Below are 25,831 nucleotides of genomic sequence, written 5' to 3' on the forward strand. Positions count from 1 at the left end.
TCCTTGGTTGGGGACGTATGGAAAGGAAGCTTGATGAAATTCTTTGATGAAATGCAGCAAGAATTCCAACTATCCCCGAAACAATTCTTTAAATATCTCCAGCTCCGACATGCCCTCACTAAGCACTTGAAAGAAATATCCCATATACCAGAGTTCAACCCGGTAGAAGCCAAAACAATAATGGGCAATCTGGGGAGGAAGGGGGTCTCTCAAATCTATAGAATGCTGATCTCAAACGCTCCAGGGGATCTGGATCATCTCAAGAAAGGTTGGGAGAAATGGGTGGGTCCACTTGAAGAGGAAGACTGGGTGGAGGCACTGATGGCCCCCCGAATGCTGGTAGTGTCGACGAGGTTAAGGGTGACACAATTCTTCTATCTACACAAAGCATATCTAACTCCAGACAGAATGTACAAAATGGGTGCCCTTGACTCTAGTCGATGCCCAAGATGCAAGGAAGACAAAGCTGACTTTTATCATATGATATGGTCCTGCCCAGTGATCCAGAGGTTCTGGAAGGGGATAAATCAAGAGCTGAATAAAGCCTTGGGATCATCACAGGTACTGACTCCCAAAACGATACTATTAGGGATGATGAGTGATATGGAGGGATCTAGAGCAGATAAAACATTGGTCGGTATAGCGACTGCGGTAGCAAAGAGAGATATAGCAGCCGCCTGGAAGAATATCAAAGGTCCTTCTCTTCAGAAATGGAGGAAGGGGGTGGACTGGTGTGCAGCCCAAGAAAAAGTGGTGTATGAATCAAGGGGATGCCCTCACAAGTATGAAAGAATATGGGGGAAATCGGTGGGACTCCTAAGCTAAGATATGGGGCTTCGAATATATGTATACCCTCGTTCTTCCTACCTTGTTTCTACCCTGGCAAAATGTGACGAAGTGACTTCTTACAGTTGTTTGAAGCATTGAAAGATCAGATCAGAATTTATTGTCCAACCGGTGCGAAAGAGATCAAGTTTTGCTAGTTATTTGTTTGTCCTAATTTGTACCTTTTTCAAAACAATAAAAATGTGATTATAAAAAAAAAAAAGCTTGTGCTACATTGTCACTCAAACTGTCACGCATGAGGTATCCAAATGTCACACTTAGGCACACTGCAAGTATAGAAAGGTCACACATATCGGTACTAACACCTTAGCAGCTACGCAATAGATGCCATCGACCCAGAGCATAGAACTGGCTCAACTGCATCACGGAGGCAACACAAACACATTGCAGCAATGCGACTTGGTCAGTGATGCATTTGGCCCCAGGTTGCAGATTTTCACTAGGGGTGGGCAAAGAATTCCGCTCTGCTGGCAGAGTTCACAGAGTTTTTCCCACTCTGCGCTGTGCGCAGAGTTCCGAAAAACTCTGTGAAGTGACGTGGAGCGGAGTTTTTTCTAACGCTCTGCAGTGTTGAGTTGGCGAGCAAGAGAAGTCGCCAAGTTGGCGAGAGAAATTTCTGAATGAGAAAGGTCGCGGTAGACCGCGACCGCTTCTGATGAGAAAGCTCCCGCTCCAGCTGAGGAAATTGCCGCTCGAGTAGAAAATCTACTCAGGCGGCAGAAAGAAGTGAGCACCTTCTGGGGCTCCGCGTGATGCTGTTCGCACTGATTTTACAGAGCGGGAGAAATTCCTGTGCTGAAAATCAACGAGAACAGTGTGAATTACCCAAACTCTGCCACTCGCAGAACTCCGTGTAGCGCAGCAGATTTTTTTTTTTTACACTTCCCGGAGTTCCGCAAAGCAGAACTCCACCCAGGCTTAAAATGCACCACACAATGTTGCCTGTGCTTTACTGGTTTCCAGCGGTACACCCCAGGCTTCAGCAAGATCCTAACAAGCTAAACCAGGAACTGCAGCATCATGATTGCAAACATTTCACTGACTCACTGCAAGTGCTGCAAAAATAACTGCTTGTGGGATAATTTTCTCCTCAGACTTTCTTACCTGCAGCAAATTCATCCCTTCTTAAGTGTCTTGCGTCCTCACTGTAGGAGGCTTCACCAGGGGTTGGTGTACTACTCCAAGAAGGCGCTGTACAAAAACCCTGTGACACCAAGTACCCTATTCAGTGCTTAATTTGTGCTTGTTGTTTCCGGTGCGGAGCACTAACACTTATTTTTGAGGGCCAGCGCTTAATTTTCTGCTTCAGGCATTTATTGCGAGCAAAAGACACATTTGGGAAAGATAGAGGAAGAGAAAAACGAAAAAGCATCACAAAGGGAGAGAGCAGAAAGCTGCAAGAGTTAGTTGAAGGGGCAGGGAGTGGCTGTAAATGGATTGAAGAGGTCCGAGATGGCTTCAGGATTATATTTGCACATTTAATTGCAGTAGCCGCGTATTTAAGAGGAGGGCTTTGGGTACCGGCACGTTTTTATTTACAAATTAAGCACTGAACCTATTGCTAAGGACTAAGGCCCTTGGAAAGCAGACTCTTCAGGAGAAGGGAGTCCGGAATATAAATGCCTGCGCCCCTGATGCAGACATGCCAAAAGACCCGACTCAGCCAGGAGTCTCCCGATTTTTTAAGCCAAAAATCATTTTATTTTGGCTCCCCCCCGCCTGAAATTGCTTGTCCTTCAATACAAGTCAATGGGAGAACTACAGTCTCCCGGTTTTTGTTTCGTTTCTCTTCTAAAATGTTTGCACGTAAACTGATGGCCTAGCTGCGCCCTCACCGACCACCACTGTACCCCTAGGAGTGAATCCTCCTTGGAGCGACACCGGAGGCGGCCGGGGCGATGGAAGCGGGGCCGCATCCTTTGGGAGAGCGCTTAGGTGTTCCTGAGGTCCCCTGGATTAATAGGCGAGGTTGTTTTTAGGGCACCTTGCGCTCCCCCCTGCCGCCGGCCTGTGCTGCTATCACCGTGTTTAGCATACCTGCTGCACCCGAGGGGAACCAAACAACCCCCGGCAGGCTTCTGGGCAGGTAAACATTCATCCTGGCCTCAGCATCTAAAAGTGGGGGCCATGCGCCCAGGCACCATACGGCGATACGTTTATGTGACGCAAAATGATGCCCCACACCTCGCCCACCCCCTTGGGTGGGGGGCTGTGATTCCAATTTTCCAACATTCAGACTGCCATATGTTTAAATACATTATAGGACAAACAGGGTGCATGAGAGGCGTAAAATGAGTAGTGAAGTACTAAGAAGGAAAACGCAATATATGTTTTTTAAAAGACCAAGATTTTTTAGGACTTCAGAGTGGGCGAGAATGTGTAAGCATTGTGTACATGTAAAACTCCTGGTGAAATCCGACAGACACCTCACCATAGGCGAATGAAAGTACCTGTACCCAACTAATTATAAGAAAAAACATTTATGGGAGAGGGTGACACCCCAAACAGCCCCCTGAAGCTACGCCCCTGCCCCCCACCGCCCACAGACTGTGTTGAGAATACATGCTAACCCGACTGAGGTGGGCCTCACGATTTTTTAAAAGAAAATTTGATTTATTTTAGCTGCCTCCTTGTGAAACTGCCTCTGCTTCAATAAAGGTCCATGGGGAAAATGCATCCCCCGATCTTATGTGTTCACAATCTCCCACTTCCCTGTTTTAAAATGTTGGCATGTGTAGATGAGAGGTCCGGAGTCTAAGGCTTTAAGTGGGATGAAAAAACGGGACGATCTCTCAATATGTGTGTGTGGGGGAAGGGGGGAGATGTAATTAAAGGCGTGGCTTAAAACACATAAAATAAAAATATTTGCTTTCCTTAGGCTCCCGCCCGACTGTGTGTCAATGCTTCGGTTCTGAAATGATGAGACTGTGAATAAACGACTCTTTTTGAAGTTACAGGGTAGTGAAGGGTGGGCCTGCTGAAGAGTTACGATGTTTTTTCACCCGAGCAGGAGGGCAGTAATGGAGAGCCCGATAGGGGACCCGTCTCAGCACCGGCTTTTTAGAACTGCTGTCGCTGAGCACCGGCAGGACCCGGCCCACTTAAAACCCAGCATATATACCTTGGCTTTGGGCTGACCTGAAGGGTCGAGGTGTCCTTGAAACAGTTTGTGGTCCCCACGGCGCCGCAGAGGCCTGTGTTACACCTGCGTCGACAGCGAAGGTCACTCGGGCGCCCCTTGTTCAAAGCTCCACACTGCCCCCCCATCATGCTCTCGGGGGGCCTCATTTCCATGCAGTGAGCCCCTCACAGAGAGCCCTCGCTTCAGAGGTGACACGTCCCAATAACGGGGATTGACGTGTCGGAACTGCACGTCCCCCGTACTGATATAGCGCCGACCGGAGCCGTCCCTCACCCCTGCAAGGCAGTCACTTATTTCAAGCGCAGCGCACGCTCCTTCAGAGGCCCCGGTCAGGGGTTAATTGGGGAAGCGTTGACATCTGATGGGCGGCTCATCTCACAATACCCCCCACCCACACTGGCAAAAAAAAACACCTTAAGACGGACAGCCCTTCAAAATGTGCCCAGGACAAGTGAACTGTCAACAAAGAGGGAACCTTCCGATGACCTTCGAAGACAATGGCAAACTGCTTCCAAGCTCAGAACTAATGTCTTTCCACGAAGAACAGAAAACTGGCTGGCCATGAACTTCGCTTCAAGCACACAAACCTGGCCCAGCCACCGGAGACGGAAAAAGCATCACTGGCCATGGAGCATTATTCAAACCTCGAAGTGATTTTTATATCCTGTCTCAGGCAGGGCCCAAGTCTTAAAAAGAAAAAAGAAATGGGGGGACTAACCAAGTTAGGCAGTGTGCAAGTGACATCATGGTGGGTGACATCACAGCCCATGACGTCACGGCAGGTGACACTGCATGTGGCATCACAGGAAGTGACCTCACAAGAAGCGACATCAGATAATTAAACCTTACACATATGTTTAGCAGGTCTATCATGAGTACATTTAAGCGCTTCACAAGATTTAACAAATGAGATATTGGCCCTCATTACGACTTAGGCGGTCCTTGCGGTCTTTTTCCCGCCATATTAGGAGTCCTTGGATGACTTCCACCCATTTCTGGGCAGACGTACGACTCCGAAGTGGCGGGTGCATCACCAGCACCCCCATGCTAGCAGGACTCCGCCCGCCGCATTACAAGCCGTAATATGGCTTGGCGGAGTCCTGCTGGCGTGGTGGCGCTGGTGATGGAAGACCGCCAGGACCCATCCCTCCTGGACGTCCTCTTCGACGGAGAAGGTAAGTGGGCGTCCGAAAGTGGGGAGGGGTGGTCTGTGTGTTTGGGTGCGTACGTGTCTGCAGAGGAGGGTGGTGAATGCGTGCGTGTATGCAAGTGAATGTGAAAGTGTGTGTGCATGTATGTGCGCATGTATGGGGGTGTCTGTGTGGATGAATGTGAGTGAGTGGGGGTGTCTGAGTGCATGTTTACAAGTGAGTGGGGGTGTCTGAGTGCATGTATGCGTATGCTGAATGGGTGGGCATGCGTGCAAGAAGGGGTGGGGGGTGTTTGTGAGTGTGTGGACGGGTGGGTGGGGGGATGTGTGCATTTGTGGTGACGTGTGCATGTGTGAACCGGCAACAGGAATGGAGATTCCTGTTGCCAGGTGCATGACCGCTGGAGTTTTCATGGCAGGGTGACTCGGAAAGCCTGGCGGTTTGCAGACTCGTAATCCAGGCATCAGGCTGAGTGCTGCTGCCAGGTTGGAGGTGCTCACCGTCGGTCGCAGCGGTGCAACCAAACTGGCGGCCAGGCGGGGTTGTGGAGGCTTGGCGTCTGCCAAGCACCACAACCCTTAATGTGGCGGTCCTTACCACCGGCTCCACGGTGGAAGGGCTGCCAAGGCAAGGCTGGTCGTACAGTGGGCCATTGTGTCAGGGTTGTGCCGAAAATGTGTCCCCAACGAATACATTTTTTAACGCAAAATCTGGGCCTCAAACTAATATATTTTTTAAAAACTTTGCCCAAAGAAATTGGCAACAATGGGAAACATGGCAGCAAATCTGTTCTGCTTACCTGATTGCAAAGTCTGCGTTAAAAAAATCTAACAGGGTTAAGACACCTGCAGCAGAGATATTTTTGTGCCCAGTGAATCTCAGGGAATGATAATCAGTATAACTCTGGAGGTTAACACATTTGCTTGAACGATCTGTGTTTTGTTTAGACCCAGATTTGAACCAAAGTAGTATAAAGGGTTAATATGTCTCCTGTAATTATTTTATGTAGATAGGTAAGTGGGTTACCTCTTTTAACACAGAGTTCCCTTCGTTACTTGCAGTTCATAAATTGTAATCCTTCTAATATAGCACAGTGAGCTATGAAGGACGTGACTCATACACCTTGTTACCCTCACTGTCTTATGTAACTCATTTTGTACACTGATTTTCACACTTGGATTTGTTGTCAATGTATAAGGTGTATGTTTCCTAAAGCGCTCTGACACCCTGCATTGGGATGAGTAGTGCTATAAAAGAAATAAAATAATGGTATTTAAATTGGGATTCGTGCAAATACTGGGACAGACCAACACATTTGACATTCTTACATTGTTCAGTCCCTGTATATAAGAGATATGCGTGCAATGTCAAAACCATGTCTCTCTTAAGTACCTGTGAAGTGATAACAAGCTGTGTCCCTTTGTTTCCCCTCTGTTGCATTTGCATCTAAGTGGGAGGCTCCAGACTGCACCCAGCCAGGAACATATTGGAACAAAAGGAGGTCTGATGCACCCTTAACTTCAACCTTTATTTTTGGCCCTGCTGAAGGTGAAAATACCCCCCACCCCACTGCATGTTGCTGCTGGGAATAGAATGCAGACAACATGCAGGCGCTGCTGAATGTTTCCTGGTGTCTGAAAATTACATTGGGACTCAACTTCTTGGCAACGCGGACGGCGCCCATCCTGTAAAAAGAGTGGGTAGATGCTATCTACCCGCACGTACCCGCGACTTGTGCCCTGGCCTCGGGCGATATCAAGTTGAGCTGTTACTTGATCCATTAGACAAGTGTCTTGGATTGGAAATCTCCCAGAAATGTTGCTGCAGCTCACTGACATCTTGTACTTGTACCAAAAAACCCTGATATCTTATCTAACCCTTGTCTCCAAGAAATGCTCCTCACCTTCAACCCTAGTGGGGTTCTTCTCCAACCCCCACTTAATGACATGGCTGTTTGTTTGACTTGTTTTCCCAATAATGAGCCGATAATATTAGGGGGGGCATCTGGGAAAACAGCTTTGTTGCTGACATGAGTTATGGGGCCATCTTGCAGATTTCTAGCACCTGGTGAGCGAAGGCCATCACAGAGGGTGGGCCCAGCAACTAAAAGCAAATTCTTCTGAAGAGCCTTCAGATTCATTTCCAGCAGCTCAAACTGGGTGAGTGCAGAGCTTGGACTACACCAAGTATTGGAATGTCGTCCTTTAGAGGTTGAATTTAGTGCCCAAGAAGTGTGGGTGCAATGTTCCTGCTATTTTGTCTTGCACTCAATTCCAATTTTCGACCCACATCCTTCGCTTTCAAGCCTGAGCCCCTTTTCAGTCACTCTGTGGGACACGCAGTTAACCACAGGAGTGGGGGAAGTGTTCGTCACTTGAAGAAAAGGAGGTAACATTTTAGACAGACCTCTGAGGAAGCCATGGGACTGTGGAAGTGATGAGTTTATTAGGAAATACCAGTCCTGAATTATTCTCATCTATATGGGCCTCGGACGGTCCTGACCAATGGACCTTCAACACTGTGCAAGGGCAATGATCCAAGCCTCCAGGGTGAGTAAAAGCCCTGCAAAATACTGAGCTGTGGGTGACTAGGAGTGTAATCAGTGCATCGCCAAGAGAGCCTATCAAGCAAGATTGAAGACTTATGCCACCCTGGGCAAAATAACACTTTGTCACACCACACACTAGGGAAGGGACTAAAGTGGTTCTTCTCAGCTGGCAACACTGTAGGTGCTTGCCATGGCTTCCCTTGGCATGCAAAGGCACTGACACAGAGCAAATGCGAACACCTGGCACTTTCACTCCGTTCTCTCTTGGGTAACAAAACCCTCTAAAAGGTTGGTTCTGACTAAGTCCAACTGAGTTTTAGGTCAGCTGCACTGGGAGATTTCCTAGGCTCTTCATTGTACGACCCAATTATTCTTCAGTACTGAGAAGAATGGTTAAGAGGCTATACTCCAGGGGAGGAACAAACACTGGAAGAGAAAGACAAGCCAATGAATAAGAAGCAGCAATGAGAATGACAATAAAGACAACCAATGGTAATCAGCAGGTGGGCTCTAAGTCCATTGTGACATTTTGCTATGGCTTTCACTATGTAGACTTTCATCCCTGTCCATATGCAGCTCTGGGTGAGGCCTTGCATTTCCTAGGTCCGCCATCTAGCCAGGAACTTTCAAACAACCGAGTAGCCCAGCCAAAGAGCTCTCTTGCAGTTAGGTGTGCTGGGGTCTTCACTGATTGGTTCTGGACCAGTGATGGATTGCAGAGTAGAGCTGGTTCACTGCACAAACCTTTACAACCCTTGCTTAGCAGGTAAGAAGGGAATCTACAGTCCTCTCAGTTGGTAGCAGCCCGCCTCACTGGTCTGCCTGAAGTAGGGTTGCCAAATGACAAGTTTTCCTACCAGCACCACTAGTATTTTAATATCCCAACCAGTACACAAATAAGCAAAATTGCCTAAAGCCGATATTTTAAGTCATTATCTGTGTATATTTCAAACAGAAATATAAATAGAAAAAACTTTAAAATATGTTCTAGAGCTGTGTGAATGATCCACGATTAATAATTAAGGTAGGCTAAATCATAAGAGGGAGAAGAAAAGCATTTTGTTTACGTGGGTTGATTCAGCTTCCTAATATCATCACAGACATCAAGAGTGCGAGTGGTACGGGTTGGGAGCGCGCTATGCTCTTTGGACGTGCACGAGTGCCTCAAACTGGGATGGTTGCATCAATCATGAATGTGACAAAAAGCACAATAAAAAAAAAAAAAAAATGTAAGAAGAATACGAGAACAAAAATATATATGCCCCTCAAAAAAAATGTCTCCCTGTTTTCTACCTAGAGAACACAAGAGTCCTCCCGAGTCACACTGTATGAATGTTTGGAGTAAATGTGAGTAAGTAGAATTTGCCTGATAGAATAAATGATCACATAAGGATTTCGGGGATCTGAACTTGTCCTGAGGAAAGCCACATGACCATAAAATAGCGAAAAAGGTGGCTGATACATGTAGACCTAAGTAGATGCTTGAGTAATAGAACCTCCAAGGCATCGCCTCTTGTTTTTAATCTTGCCACACGGACCCACATTAAAATCTAAGTCTAGGGTACAGTGTAGACATTTTTTTTTTCAAGATCCCTCCCAAAACACCTAGTGCTCCCTAGAGGGTCGAGGTTGCAAGCACGCCCTGATACAGCTAGTATCGAGGAGGACTCTATGAAGAAGTATGCCACTGTAGTGATCAGAGGTCAGAGTTTTTTTTATACAAAATATTTTTTTCTCCTAGGTAGATTTAGGGAGTTCTTAATGTGACAACCAGTGGGTTGACTCCCTCTCTTGATTACTATAATAATTAAGGTAAACAAAGACGTGAAGTCATGTTACAAGTGAACAGGAGCGGCTTGTGGTGGCTAAATAGGGGCAGGACGGCACGGTGGCGGGTGGGGAGGTGGGGGTAGAATTACTAAAACATTTATTTTTAAAAACTTACCTGTATCGTCTGTCACCACTGCGCTGCTCCTTTCCTGCTCCCAGCCTGCCCTGCAGCCAATTAGACGCTGCTTAGAGCAGTGTTCGGATTGGCTGGGAGCGCCCAGCCAGCGCACTCCCAGGCAGACTGGGAGCCTGTGCCTGCTCTCTGGAGCCCGGCAACACAGTGCCGGGCTGGAGAGAGCCTACTGCGCATGTGTGTTTGGCCGGCCCGAGACGGTCGGCCAAACATACATGCGCAGTGTGCACTCCCCCTCCGTGCTCGTCACAGCCTGTGGCCCTGCCCCATTTATCAAAAAACAACAATAAACATAGTTTATTATTGTTTTTTGGTGAAAGGTTTGCAGCTGCTGCTGGCGGGGTGGCGACGCTCCTCCGCCCTAGCAGAGGAGCCGCGCCTGCAAGTGAATACATACAAGTTTGTTTAAAGTCCCTATTTTCTATTACATCCGAGCATTTGCAGACTTTTGAAACAACAACAAATAGGCCTTATTTTTCTCTTAGGCAGGTGGCAATCCTAGCCAGTTATGATGACAGCCAGTCGACAGGAGAGAGCAGTGCATCGATGACACAGGTAAGGCAGTTCGTTTAAGGGCCATCAATGTCTCCTCATGCAAGTAGAACAGGTGATAAGAAAGGCAGTATGCAACGTGCCAGAAAATACATTTCTGTTGAAAATGATATGCATGTGCATTGCCTGGTTGGTGATTTAATTGTCTGTCGTGCAGCAACAAAGCTAGGAAAATACATCCAATTGTCAAATAAAAACGGGCAGCTCCCAAGTTGCATGGCAGTTGTACAAAAGGTTTATTTTTACAAAACAAGTTCAAAATGTCCAGAGACCTAACTTCCCATTTTCCACCAGGTTAGTGCAGGCTCCTCTCGTTTGTACTTCATGGAGGGGCGTTGATTTATGATGGGTCTGCCTCAGTGAGCCAGCAAAAACAACCTCTCCTAAAAAAAAAACAAGTGCTACCAGCATCTCTGATGGAAGGCAGTGTTTTAACTCAAGCAGGAAACAGGACCCTCTTGCTCTCTGTGCATTTTTCCCATTTATTGGTGCATTAGCCAGTAACATCCCCATGATGTGGGTGGACAGCACCAGGACAGGAGAGAGAGAGAACACATGGCTTATTACTGCTTTATCCAAGTGGGATGGAGAGACGCTGATTCATGCAGCACAGCCAGGGGAATGGCAGGTGGGTTGGCAGACACACGAGGAAGCTGTTGCACAAGAAACTGGAATCTTGTTTCTACTGGTTAAGTGGTTAAGAATGCATATTATCTTGATGTACCTGATATATAAAACTTTAAATAAAGTTGTTTAAAAAAATATTTGTGTATTGTGGATGCCTGTCTTAAAAAAGAATTGTTGAATTAAATGAGAGCAGTCCTGAGCTGCTTTCAAGAGCTTTAAATGGAGGTCTTAGAAAAATCATGTTTCCATTAAAGAACTGACAAAGATGACAAAAAAATAATAAAACGAGCAGTTAACCTTAAAACAAGGGATGGGCATTTGTGTTACCTGCAGAAATTTTGCTAAGCAAATTAAGGCGCTCAAAGGAGACCTCTACAATATAGGAAGGGAAGAGGCTGATTCTTAATAACTTCTTGGAAATTTTTTAAACCAGGTCGCATTCAAAGTTTTTGTTTTTAAAGAAACAGCTCCCCTTTAGGAATTTGTTTTAGGAATGCAAATTACTTAAATATACTTAATTTTTCTCTTTCTCATTTCTTTCCCTTTTAAGAAGGTATCCTCCAAATACCGGCAGCACTAATAACATATTTTTTGGATTTGTGGTTGGTTGATTTATGGAACAAATGTGTGCTTATTTATAAATCAAACACACATTTTCTTTTGTTTTTGCATAGCTATTTGATTCATACTTGATAACAAAAAAACTAAAACAATGCACTGAATAATTGCTTAGAGAAATGTTTGTTGCTGAAAGCACTCAACAACTTTAGAACTTGGATAACACCTTGACAGGTCCTCGGTTCTAACCTTCAATAGTGGTGAAGTCGAAACGCTGCAGATACCATAGAAATTGTCCTCCCGGTTATTCAATATCTCTGTTGTGCATGAATTAAAAGACATTTACTAACGTTATTGAGCGAACTAGATGTATTTATTTAGGTCACCACTTGATCTAATAGAAAGTAACGATGTCAGGCAGCTGTTTAAAGTGCCTATCCTTGCCAAATCTACCCAAGAACTTTCTTTGACCCATCCCTCGAAATAACAGAAGGCCTTCAGCAGGATGGGGTAACTGTTCTCCCAAAAGAATTCTCTGACAGGGTAAGTGGTGATACCTAAATGCCTCGCACACAGAACAACTCAACACAGTTCCTATGGCATCGCATCACACCTTGCTTCCACTGAGTGAATAGCTGACATTAAAAGTGCTGAGCTGAATAGACTCAGTGCCATTTTCAAAGTGCAGTAACTCAAGTGCATCAAAATTAAAGTTTAGAATAGTTCAAATCAAATACAGTGGAAAAGAACTACATGTCAAATAAAAACAAAATGATTTAGTCTACACATTTGTGTTCAATGCAGACACATTATTAGATAAGGATGATGGATCCATAAACACTGACAAAGAGCATTCAAGTGGTAGCTTGGCACTACATTGTGGTCCTTCGATTGTGCCTGTTTGCAGGAAGAAACTCGGATCTAGACTTACTTGGTTTAAAAAAAAATCCTGACTCTAATTCTGACATAGAATAATACTACTTTAGCTTTGAAAATAAAAATGCCGTGTACAATGCATTAGAGTGAAATGCCCTTCTACCCTTTGTGAGCTGGAGAGGGACAGGGCCTAACGCTTCAACAAATGCACTGACCCAACAAACAAAGAGTTCGCTACCTTGCATCGTCTCATCCCTAAGCACCCTGAATTTAAAACATGAACAGCTCTCACTTTTCTGTTATGTTCTCTGTTCACCCAATATCTCTGAACACAACTATTTGCTGGATCCTTTGATGATCTAAGAAAGTTAAGATTTGAGGAGTGCCACACACTGACACACCCCAACTCACAGAAACCTCAGTAGTCTCACACCCACAGCGTGACCCAAACAGCAAGGAGGAGAAGGTGACACACAAGCACCTTCTAGAAGCACTTCAAGAATAAAGCCCCCTTATGACAAAGGAAAAGTGTTTCGGTTGTTTTAAATGTGAAAAAGCTTAGCACAAGGAAAAAGTATTCCAGTTGTTATTTGTTTAAACCCCATCTACAGTGTCGTATAGCAAAGTCATTCAGAAGTCCAGATGTCCCAAGGTTTTAATATAAAATGAGTGTCTTCTGTGAAGTTATAAAAGGTAAGTTCAAAGGAGGTCTTAAGCTCAAGGAGTGGGGTCAAAGTATATGTTAAATAAAAGTGGACAACTGTTAAGCCTGGGGGAATACTTACTTTTTGCGAGCCTCGTGCTGATAGGAATGAGGGCTATGACACAGTTTCCTTTGTTACCGTAAAACTGAATCCATTTTAGGACAAACCCCGTATTCTTTATCACTTAATCTTTCAAGGAGAAAATGGTGGTCCACGATGTGAGAGGTCAAGGTGGAGGAGTGCACCAACTCTACTGGAGTCTACCATGTTCTTGAAGTAGTTTAGTGCAATTCATGCTGAATCAGTCCCTTTTCCGGGTAAGAATCGTGTCTGTTGGCCAGACAGGCAATTGTTCTTCTAATGGAAATCTGGGGCACGAAGATTTGTCTGTCGGTTTGATCTGGTCTGTAGTTTGTAGGATGTTTTGGGTCTAGACCTTGCTTCCCCAGGCTTGGCTTGATGTAGGATCTTTTTAATTTGTTGTAAATTCTCTCGATGATAATGATTTTTTAATGATCACTTCATCTTCTATGTACACAGAGGCAGACTCAAGGGTGTCCTAGAATCTATTTGAGGGCATAGGTCGTCAAGTGATTCAGCAATGTTGAATAATCATATTTAGATAATTTCTTTTATGCATAGTTGGTTAACGAAAAATAGTTTTGGTTGTGTGTCAATGTGGTCATAATTCAATGTAACTAGAGTGATTCTTGGGAATCAGACCACTCTAGGGTGCAAAAATATTGTGATAGTTCCAATAGTTATTTTGTCAAATAGATAGCATCTGTTATTCACTGGGAATAGTGAAATGTCTTCACTTTTTTACTTGTCGCCTTGCACATTCTGTAATGTGTCACTAATAGATTGGGTTTTTTACAGGCCAAATGTTTTATGTCCATTGTCTTTCTGCCTTTTTGTAGGTTTATGTTTAAGTTGAGTCTGTCTGGCTTCTGTCGTCCTTGCACACGTCATGAAGCTTTAAGGGGAGTCTCTATTGAAAACATTGGTGAGCCAGTGGTGGAACTGCGTCGGGCGGAGTGGGTTTGGTGTCGTAACTGTAGCGCGGTTAAGAGGATTAAATTGAAGTAAATGATATGATAATCACTCCTGGACATGGGTTGTGTTCCTCTGACTTTGATGAGGTACTTTTCACAACCTAACTGCAAAGGACGGAACAGCCTTGTCCTCAGTGCAACGGCCCCAATGGTGCGGAGGATGAGACTATTACATCCTTAGCACTCAAGGGGATGAAGTGAATATTGCGCCAGGGGTGGGGGCCACACTGTGTGTGGCTTCAGCTACAAGCTGCTGGTAATTAGGTGGTCTGGGATGTGGTGGTGATCATTTTTGGCAAACCATTGGTTGAAGTCTCTTAGGATACATAAATTAGTGTGATCAATTGTGATCCCTCATATGGCCTCCAAAAGGGCATCCGTAAAAATCGCTCCTACAGGAGGCGGTCAGTAGATTAGAAGGAATGAGGCAATTAAGAAGATGGCGTGTGGTGAACAGTAATTAAGTAAGAATTTGTACTCTAGTACTGAGTGATCTTTGATCATGATATGACGTTATGTAGGACTACCGTATAACTATGTAGGACTATAGCCTGATACTAAGCACGACTATTTTAGAGTGTAGGACTATTTTCTGCACTATGGTTATTACACAGCCGCACCTCTTTTTTTTAGGTAGTTTCAGTATACTTAAGTGTCCTTTCGGGAATGGCTTTGTGTAGGATGGCTGACAAGTTGTCTCTCATCTAAGTTTTGGTGATAGTTAGGCAGTCTAGCTTGGAGTCACTTGAGATGCCACGTATGAGAATCCCATTTTTTTCCTGAGTATGTAGTTTCTCTCAGGATGCGCAAGAAATGAGTGTGACAAATAAAATGTGTCACCATCTCTGCAATGTTCTCTCTCTCTGTATGGAAGTGTGTGGCAAAGCACTTTGCCTTTCACTTCACTCCACTGGGGTGAACATCGGTCCATTGCCCACCCTGTGCAGACTGTTCGCTCTGCTGAATTTACCAGCCAGCTATAGAGCTTTTTTTAAGGCACCTTATTTTATGCTAACTTGTTCAAGGGGGTACTAAAAAGCATCATGGTTGGGTGAGGAGCTGCAACTCTTTATCAAAAGCTTGGCTTTGGTGTCTCGTGTGTGTGAGGGTTGTATCAGACGTTCTACTGGGTTTCTACACTAAAACATCAGCTTGCTAAATGTTCCCATGTGAATTTCAATGGAGAGAAGGTTGTTTGCACGTAAAACACTTTTATGCAACATATGTGTGGAGGGTACTGTTGCTTGCTGCTTCACGGAAAGCAGCAGACCACCGTAGACTCTCTCAACTTAATACTGAGCATGACCAACTGGATGCACATTCAACAATCCTAATCCAAATTTGTGGTGCTGTCCCATGTTCCTGCGGATCTGTTGTCGCTGAAATCAAACCTCGCTCCAAGAGGTCTTTCAATTGTTAAATTAACAGCTGGAGCCCGACTGTTCTGCTTTCATATGGAATAGTTCCAGAAGAGGGAAGAACTCTTGAGGAGCACAGCTGGCCTCAGAGCAAGAGTTAAATTTAGGCAAAAAAAGTATCCCATAAAACACCAACAGGACTTTAATATTTTGCTATATGATATCAACAGAGATGAACAAAAAAGTTAACGAGTGCTGAAACGTACAACCAGATTTATTTAAAACTGACTTTTCTTGCATCTTTATCGAGAATGTGGCCTTAATGCTGAATGGTCACGGGCAAGAGAATTTGATTATGTGGTTGTGGAACATGAAAAGGAAGTGGTGTGCCAATCTCTAGGCAGAAAACAGATGTCTTTAGAGAAAATGTGGGATTTTGTGGCGGTGATTGACGCTGTTCCATCGCAGAAGGAGGTGGTGTGTCTAACATACAATGGATTTATAAGAAGACACACAGAACCCATTTGAGGTTCAGAGTGGAAGTCATGGTATGGTGGACATCACGACAAAGTCCCCAAGGTTGGAGGCCACTCAATGTATTCTATTGTTGATCACAGTTTCTAGTCTTAGTAAATCCACTGCAAAAGCATGGCTACCATTACAGCAGCAGATGCAGTGGCATCAGAGCCTAGGGGCATGGGGCCACCACTTCCCTCCAACTACTGGTGTCCTTTACTAATCGATGTGGGTTAGGAGAGTCCATTTTGTTTGCTTGCTCGGGGGCCATGTTGCTCTTGCTACGCCACGATACAATGCCTAGCTCGAGTTTAAGCTGCAGAAAGCCACTTTAAACTGCGCCTGTGGCCAAACTCTTTATCCCTGGTTCTTTATTATCAGACCCTTCACTAAACCTCCCCGGCCTGTGCCAAGAATGTGCCCCGCATCAGACAGGATGTGGTCTAAGTTCAGTGGGAGTACAAGGAGCACGTTGAAGACAGGGCAGCGCAGACCATGCAGTAGAACAAAGACACAACGCTTTGGATGCCAAAACAATGTGGTGTGGTCGCACACCACTAACCAGCATCAGGTGTGTACTTTAGCTTAAACAGCTGATCCTCTCTTTCTGGCCTCCCCCAGCATTGTGGAAATGTAGCTGTCTGCCACCATTCATCTTTTGCATCATGGCTGCGGGTTTCAATAGTTCAATGTTGCATGTCCTAATGCAATAGGGTCACTGCAGCTATTGTGTCAGTCAGTCAGAAAAGGCCATAAAAGCACACAATTAACATAAAAATACGATATCGTAACTAATGCATTATCATACGGACAGAAAATAATACAGTTTCATAATACGCTTTATTAAAAGGTAGAAAAAATACTTAGCTCACGTTCTTGACAGGGAGCCTACATATCAGGATGGCAAAAACGTCCTAATCCTGTGGGCTCTCCCCAGAAAACTCCCAACATTAAAACAAGTAAGAGGACTGATTAGTGTTTGAAGGTGCAATGGTGCAGGTTTGACCTGCAGAAAAGAGCATCCCCTGATCAACGCTAGAATGTACCTGCGCCGCGGCTCATTGTCGGGCCCACAAAACAAAATGGACCGTGTCTTGTGGGGAAAAATCATTGCACGGGCCTTTCTCTTCCACCTTATGTCCTCCCTGAGGAACCACAAGAGACCAGTGTAATAAGCTGAATCAAAAACTAGTCAATAGAGAACGATGCTGTAACAGTAATCAAATAAGGCTCCATTGGGGGCTAGTTTTTAACATAACACAGGAGCGGATGGTAGGCTTCCTAAGCTCATATGCCTCCCTCCCCATCTGCTTCATACAAATAAAGTGCTGTTTCACCCAGGTCAGATCACATTCAGTAATGACAGAGGGATTCTCAAAAAGTTCAGGACGACCCAACTTCTGAGTAAAAATCCCACAGCAGCTATCCAGGTGGTAATAAATGTCCTCACATTTTGCTTCAGTGCGAATTTCCCAGTTCAGCGCTTATTAGGATGGTGTAACAGTGCAGTTCTTTGAACAGGTACTAATGCCTCAGTACCTGTACCTGTTCAAATAACAGTTTGTGCGGCAAAGGAACATCTCACGCTATGCATCGCTACTAGGCAATGGATAGCCAAACCTTGATCCAAAAACCTGTTTTGTGATCATACTTTCCGCAAACCATTGTTAAAGGCTCTCAGATACGAACCTGAACTTTAAAAGCCCTTCCTCACTTTCTAGATTTCCTTTCATGAATAAAATCCTAAAAAAACAATTTTAGGAGATTGTCCCACGGAGAGGTTATTCCTTAATAGATATTACGGTTGGACAGATTCCTAGGGTCCCAAGACAAAGTTGAGAGGACACTCAACATCCTGGTCATGACAGCCTCCTTTCTATGAAAGTAGTAAGGAATGAGTCTTTGAGCAAGCCAACCAGAAGTACTTGTCACCTGCTATACACTGGTGCTATTGGTGGTCCGCCTCACCTCCATCACTCCCCAGCAAGCCAAACCAATAACCTTTGTAATATCCCTTCTTCCAGTTGTCCTTTGAGCCACTACCATCTGGGGAGGAGATAGATAAGGGTTTTCCAACTTCCCTGTGGCTTTGAAAAGAACAGTGGCTTTTACTGACCACCAGTGGTGTTCATCTCTAAACACTGAGACAAAGTATTGTCATTTGATGGAACTCCCTAATGCGTATGCCAGCTCAAGGAGCTGCCCAGGATATGTCCCTACTGTGAGATTACGGCCATCCACAGCCAATTAGAATTTTGTATTCTAATCCAAACTGCTCCTGTTCTTTGCAATATTGTGATCCAAACTGCTCCTGTGCTTTGCAATATTCTGATCCTGTGGTTTGTAATATTCTAATTCAAACTGCTCCTGTGCATTGCAATAAAGGTACCTGATACCCACAGGAATCAATGATGAAATGTTCACATTATTTTCTCGTCTCTCTTGGGAGGCAGGGTAGGGCTTACCCTATTTAACAACAGCCGACACCCTATTGTAGAGATGGGCAAAGCATGTCGCAGAAAGCTCAACTACCAGTTGGCTGAGAGGCACTTAGCAAACGAAGAAGTAGGGATGAGTCTCACACACACTGCTTCATACATGCAAATCAAATGCAGATTACTCACTCGCTCCACTTGTCCCTCCTTGTGCTTCTGCTTGTACACCTTCAGCTTCGGAAGGAACGACTCCACATAGTTCTTGTCTTCAAGTCCCTCCAGAAGTACCCCATGGAAGGCAAGCCGACAGGTATTGGCATGGATGTCAGTATCTAGTTTGGAGCCAATCACGAGGCACAGCTTTGGACATGTGACTGGTTTCTCGAATTCCAGAAGGGCCCACTGTTGTTTGGGCAGCTGCCCTTCACCCACTTCACTCTTTTCCTTGTTCGTATCAGAAGATTTAGAGTCTTTAGACAAATATTCCTCCTGGTAAAGGTAGTCTTTTTCAAAATCCAAGCCTTGCTCTCGGGGCTCTTTATCAAAGTCGTCAGGAGCCGGACTGAAGAACGTCACTCGGCCCATCACAGTTTCATGGCCAACCGTGATGTGGAACTTGGCCTTGGTGTGTAAGGAGCCACGGAAATATGGAATCTTCTTCACCAAGATGATGGCAGCATGGATAGTGTGTAGGGAGTCTGGAGTGCACACAAGGCCTCGCTCCAATAACTTAGGGTCAAACTGCGTGACACAGATGCCCACCCTATCGCCCTGCATGGCGCTGTTCACAGGTTTATGGAACATCTGCATGGTTCTCACCTTCTTTGTCACCTGTTGGAGAAACGTTAGAACACATTAGTAGTGACAAGCAGGATATTTTTGTTAACATTTAGAGAAAAGTTAGAACACATTAGTAGTGACAAGCAGGATATTTTTGTCAACATTTGGAGAAAAGTTAGAACACATTAGTAGTGACAAGCAGGATATTTTTGTTAACATTTGGAGAAAAGTTAGAACACATTAGTAGTGACAAGCAGGATATTTTTGTCAACATTTGGAGAAAAGTTAGAACACATTAGTAGTGACAAGCAGGATATTTTTGTTAACATTTGGAGAAAAGTTAGAACACATTAGTAGTGACAAGCAGGATATTTTTGTCAACATTTGGAGAAAAGTTGGAACACATTAGTAGTGACAAACAGGATATTTTTTGTCACTCGTTGGAGAGAAGTTAAAACACAGTAGTGACAAGCAAGATATTTTTTGCCACCAGTTGGAGAAAGGTTTGAAAACATTAGTAGTGACAAGCAGGATGTTTTTGTCAACATTTGGAGAAAAGTTGGAACACATTAGTAGTGACAAACAGGATATTTTTTGTCACTAGTTGGAGAAAAGTTAAAACACATTAGTGACAAGCGAGATATTTTTTGCAACCAGTTGGAGAAAAGTTTGAAAACATTAGTAGTGACAAGCATGATGTTTTTTCAAGCGTTTTGCAGCATGGTGTACACTGAAGTCCTCTTCCAGTCTGCCTTGTCTGGCAAAGCATGGTAGGCCTCACATTCAAGGACATTGGGAGATAGCCTGACCTCACCCACTCCTAAGAAAGGGCACAGATTTAAAAACGCCAAGGTACTGGACACAGAGCCATGTCATGTGCAAAGTATCAGAGAACAATGGCTGCAGGACCTTTTTTTGCCTAATGCCCACGTAGTATTGTCTCTGGCTTTGCCCTATGGGTATCACGGGCAGGTGTAATAGGCAAAAGCACATTATTCCAGGACATACGCTGTGCCCGCACCTGAAGGACATGGACACTTGGCCTCCCAAATGGCATACCACAGACCCCTCTGCGCCCCACCTGCAGTGAGTTGCTGCTGGCCACACTTTGCCTAATACCGTGCCCACAAAGTGTACGGCCACAGATCATGCCTTGACTGTACTGTAGGTGAAAGTACTGGACATGTGGCATTTTCAAAGCCTTTCTCTGCTGCCCGAGGACACGGTCACAGACCATGCCGAGCAGGTAATAAAGAAACAGCTTCCTGGCTCAGGAATTACCATGGTCCATAACCTGGAGGCAGTGATCGAAAGGTAGAGAACAAATCCACTGAAAAAAACTTGAATTAAGGGACATTAATATGATCTATTAATATCAAATGGTAAACTACTTCATAATTTTTTTTAGAAAAATTCACAGAAAAAAACATACAAAAAATGGACATTACAGTTCTGGTTGGTTATACTTGCATAACTCCCCCAGTGCACTGCTTACGACATTACAGGCATCACCACGAGTCAGAACATCAAACACCATACAGATGACACCTATGGGACCCTTACCCCAGGACTTGGGATCATCAGTGGTTACTATGTACTTCTCTGGCGAGATACGGTTATTTATCACTTGTTTCTTAGGACCCTGCGCATTACTGCACACCGTGCCTGATACCACGTAGTAGTAGGTCTAGGGTTGCCATTTTTTCTCAGAAAATAATACTGGTCCTTTGTTTATTTTTCGCTGTTCCACGAGGGCCAAGACCAGGCAACTGAAAAACAAACTGCATGAAATTGTCAGTATTCGTTTGTACTGTTGTAGTTTTCCCTCTATTCGCTTTAACAGTCATTTAGCGATGATTTAGAGGACAGTTCATAAGTACTAGTCCTATCTTTTTTAATAGCCTGGACTTAAAAATCAAAGCCCAGATCGGTAAAAAAAAAAAAAAAAATAGGTGACTGCAAAGGGCCTGTCTAAACCAGCCAATTTGTTAACCAGATTTCAGGTCACCCTTAGCTGACCTTCGACATAACAAGGTCCCAAGGACAGTGGCAGTTACTGTCGGAGTCGCTGGTCCCGCTACTGATTCCGATTTAAAAGATATTTCCTCTTCCACTATAATCCTTGTATTTAATGCAAATACAATAAAACATTAATACGCTTAAAAACAGGGTACCCAGTTCTCTCAAAAATATACATTTAAAGGAGAGTTATGCTTCCGATCTAAAACAAAAAAGTATGAGTTATATTTATAACTCTACGACCACAACATCTGCCTAAAAGTGATTCTGGCCTCGCACACAACACACCCAATTACACTGCTGCCAGCTCCTGGAGGAACATAGCGCCTGGGGGCCAAGGCGTCCACTTCCGTTGTTCGAGAACATTCGTCGGCCGCTCATTTGGCCTAAAGCTCTCCGAGGATAATGCAGCCTGGTAGTAGGGGGCGGGTTAGCCCTTAATTCTGCTAACTTCGGATGTGTAAATACACTACACACTACGCCATAAATATTAACTCCAGTTTGTAATTGCATTACAGAGTTAGGGGTAATACAATCCCGGCTGCTGGACCTGAACTGCTGTCTCGGCTACATTAGGCTGTCACTTAAACCCCTTAATCGTGTTACAAGCATGTTACATACTCCGGCTCCTACAGTTACTCTCAAGTCATTGCACAGTTTCATCGGAGATGTAATGAAAAGCTTCTCGAATGCCAGCCTGACGTGGGAATAAGCGGAGCGCTGCACCGAGGCGGCTCTCGAAATATGAGCTATAAATATGCTTATGTGCATCTCACTTATGGAATTAAAAATCCCTGTAAAGCCCAAACATGCCCCAAAAGGGTAACTGTGACCAATTGCTAAATAATGGACAAAAGATAAACAGCTAGATACAATTTCTCCATAAAATGAACCGAAAACGAGGTGCCCTCACCCCCTCACTTTAATGGTGCGCACCCACTCACACTGAAAGGACACTTCTCTTGCTATCAATTTCCACCAGCACGAGGGATGGACCCAGGGCGCAGGTGAAGAGGGTAGGTAGCTACTGATCGGGAGGCAGGTGGGGGAATGGGGCCAGGTTGAGTAGAAGTTGGCTACACAAAGCCATGCTGCATTCACCCTGGGGTATGTAGTGCCAGGGTCACAAATAAATGCTCGATCCTCGTGAAAATAATGTTGAAGTTTACTGTAAGAACAACCTGGCATCAATCCACATTCTAGCCTTCTTCCCTTTCACCCTCTCTCCCTAACTGCCGGACCTCCCCTCCTGCTTCTCGAACTCCCACACGTCAACCAGAATGTTAAGTATGTTATATCATAACACATCTCCTCCCCGTCACAAATATGAAATTAAACAGTGTAACATATAAGAAAATATACTTAAACATTTCTAAATAACGAGATTCACACATAGAATTGTTGATAGACTTAAAATAATCAAACATAGCGAATAATTTGAATTAAGGAAAAAGCAAATATGTCTAACTGCTTGAGATAAAAAATCTTCATTATTTACGATCTCACATAGTCCTTAAGATATGCAGGAGGTTTATGAAGCCTCTGTACTCTCACATTTGATTTAAGTCCCTGCACACTGACATTTGTTCCACCCGTCACTCCGACACTTAACCCAGATTTGCCACCAACATTACCGTCACTCCTCACTCTCATATCCTCATCATGCATGAACATGGCACCTGGACAACTTTCCCCACTCCTATCCGAATTACATTCAGCACCTTTTTGATAGAGAGACACTTTCCTCAAATTTCACCTTTCCCCACCTTCCAGAACAGAATATCTGCTTACTCTAAGAACTTTCAATGGACCAGAAAACTTCGATAATCCACCCTTCACTTGTCCAGACTTGACTTTTATCCAATCACCTTTCTCTATTTTGTGATTGGGTCCAACAATACACTTTTGTGTGCTTTCACCACCCAGACTTACCCACTCTTTCAACCATGAAAGTACTAATTTAGTCCCTAGGGCTCTCCCCCTCATCTCCTGAAAAGGACATTTTTGAGACACACTCCGAACGGTTGAACGATATGCCCATTTTACGTTATTCATCATTTCTCTGATGTTTAGATTGCTAACTAACGCCAACTGAATAGTACCTTTTATCAATCTATTTGCTCTCTCCACCATTCCATTTCCTTGTGGATTATAGAGAGAAGTACAAGGATGTCTGACCCCACATTGATCAAGAAAAGAAACCATTTCGGTAGACATCAACTGCGTACCATTATCAGTGATTAATATTGCTGAAATTCCTTTTTCACAAAAAATATTTTCCAATTCTCGAATAGTCGTTTTCGTGGTAACATCCCTCAAAAACTTCACAATAAGCCATTTAGAGTACACATCCACCACAACAAGAGCATAACGCATGTCTCCAGGTAACTCATACATAGGACCAATGAAGTCTAAACAACTAGTGTGCCATGGTTTGCCCGGATCAACAATATGTCCTTCCACAGATCCACTGCCAACCTTTAGCCTTTTCTCACTTTCCTTGCAGACTGTACACTTCTCAACCCATTCTACCACTTGATTATCAAAACAAGGCCACCAAAACTCATGCTTTAATCTTTTCTTTGTCAACATCTGTCTCAAATGACCTTCGTGACATATTCTAATCAGTTTCACTCTTAACTCCCCTGGAGGCACAAAACGATCTCCTCGCATAATCACACAGTCCCCGAACACACTGAGTTTGTCTAAAATCTTGAAATATGGTCTCGCAGCTAATGAAACTACACTCTCCCTTGTGGCACCATCACGTATCATCCTCATCACTACTGATAGTACAGCATCTTTGGCCGTCTCATCTTTCCTGTCAGACATAGTGAAGGCACCTGAAGCATAATACACCGCATCCTGAACCAAAGCTACTGCACCATTGCGCTCATCTTCAACTAACACACTAGCATTACCCCCTTTTTCCCACTCTACCGACAACCGAGACAGACAATCAGCCTGAACATTCTTCCAGCCCTGAATTAACTCCACCACATACATATATTCTTGCAACCTAGCAGCCAATCTTGCAAGTCGTGCTGAGCGTTTACCCACTCCTCAAGGTAATAATATTTTCAACAAGGGTTTATGGTCTGTCCTCAAAATAAATTTTGTGCCCTACACATGCATCCAGAAGTATTAAACTCAACAGACAGCAGCAAGGGCCTCCCTTTCGAAAACCAAATAATTTTGTTCAGATTGTGTGAGGGATCGAGAAGCAAAAGCCACCATCTTTTCTGACTTCCCATGAATCTGCGATAACACTGCTCCTATCCAGATGAGCTCGCATTTACTGTCACAATAGATTTAAGATGTGTGTCATACGCTGTCAAGATATTTGCTTCACAAATTTCTTTCTTAATACTCTCAAAGCAAGTATGTTGGTTTTCAGTCCATACATACTTGTTTCCCTTCCTCAACAAAACTTTAAGGTTCTCAGTCTTATCAGCAAAACTTTCTACAAACTTAGCGTAGTATTCTATTAATCCTAAGAAAGATCTTAATTGAACTTTATCTTCAGGGCTTGGTGTTAACTTGATGTCATCAAGTAAATTCTGTTTAGGTTTAATACCTCCTTCAAAGACTGAGTAACCTAAATATTCTATAAATAAATAATCGTCTCAAAGCGTTCATGAGCACATTGTGATGTTGGCACACCATATCCCAAAAACCAGAATGTCATCTTGAAAATAGACAACATTTTCCATCCCTTCCAAAAGTCTTGCCATCATACATTGGAATACACTCGCAACAGATACCAAACCAAACGGCATGCCAGTGAATTGGTATGTACCCATTGTAGTAATAAAAGCAGTAAGCGGTTTTGAACTTTCATGTAACCGAATCTGATGATAGGCGCTTTTGAGATCTAGTTTAGAAAAGTACTTTCCGCATTTTATAGTTGCCATTAGCTCATTGATATTAGGTAAAGGAAATGTATCAGCCACTACATTATGGTTTAAATCTGAAGTCCACACAAAACCTCAAATGTCCAGCTGATTTCTGAGTGATTACCACCAGAGAAATCCAAGGAGATGCTTCTACAGGTTCAATTACACCTGATTTCAGCATATCCTCCAACAGGTCTTTAACCTTCCCTCGCACAGCTATAGGTACACGCCTTACCTTATGCTGTACAGGAACATTTTTTTTATTTTTTTTATTATCTTATGCACATAACCTTTGAAACATCCAAGACTTTCCTTGAATAGATCTTGCACACTCTCCTACGCATCATCTAGAAATATGACCTCCACTACCGTGACCTGAGCAGAGGCTCTCGGATTGACCACTATGTTTAAGTCATACTGATGTAACCAGCCCAAAATAGCTGGACCATCAGTTGACACATACACTTTGCCTGTAATTTCTCGTGAGCCAAATTTAATGGTCCCTTCCAAATATCCTAATATTTCAATAACTTCACCTTGATAGCCACCCGGCTAATAGTTTTAGGAGACAATTTCATGCCACACCAATGAGTTTTGAATATAACCTCTGGGATGATTTTATACATTGACCCCTAATCTATCATTAGTTTAACCCTGCTCCCACAAATTTAGAAATTTGCCATTGGTCTTGATAGTCCTCTTGTGTGGCTACGATCAGTGTAATTTGTCATATCTACACTGTCTTCCACTACTGAAATTCTATCTGCATCCATATTTGAAATATCCATATCCACAATCCCTACCC

The 25,831-nt window shown here is 44.0% G+C and overlaps 1 protein-coding gene across 1 annotated transcript in view; it reads right to left on the reverse strand.

The window, feature by feature from the left end:
- EEFSEC (eukaryotic elongation factor, selenocysteine-tRNA specific) overlaps nt 1-25,831 on the reverse strand; it is a 573,771-nt gene that overhangs the window by 221,794 nt on the left and 326,146 nt on the right. The window contains exon 5 of the mRNA XM_069206246.1: nt 18,521-19,162. Within this exon, the coding sequence (XP_069062347.1) occupies nt 18,521-19,162 (642 nt within the window). The remainder of the gene's footprint in view (nt 1-18,520; nt 19,163-25,831) is intronic.

This window comes from Pleurodeles waltl, chromosome 9 (assembly GCF_031143425.1).
Source record: "Pleurodeles waltl isolate 20211129_DDA chromosome 9, aPleWal1.hap1.20221129, whole genome shotgun sequence".
In the NCBI taxonomy this organism is placed as follows: Eukaryota; Metazoa; Chordata; class Amphibia; order Caudata; family Salamandridae; genus Pleurodeles; species Pleurodeles waltl.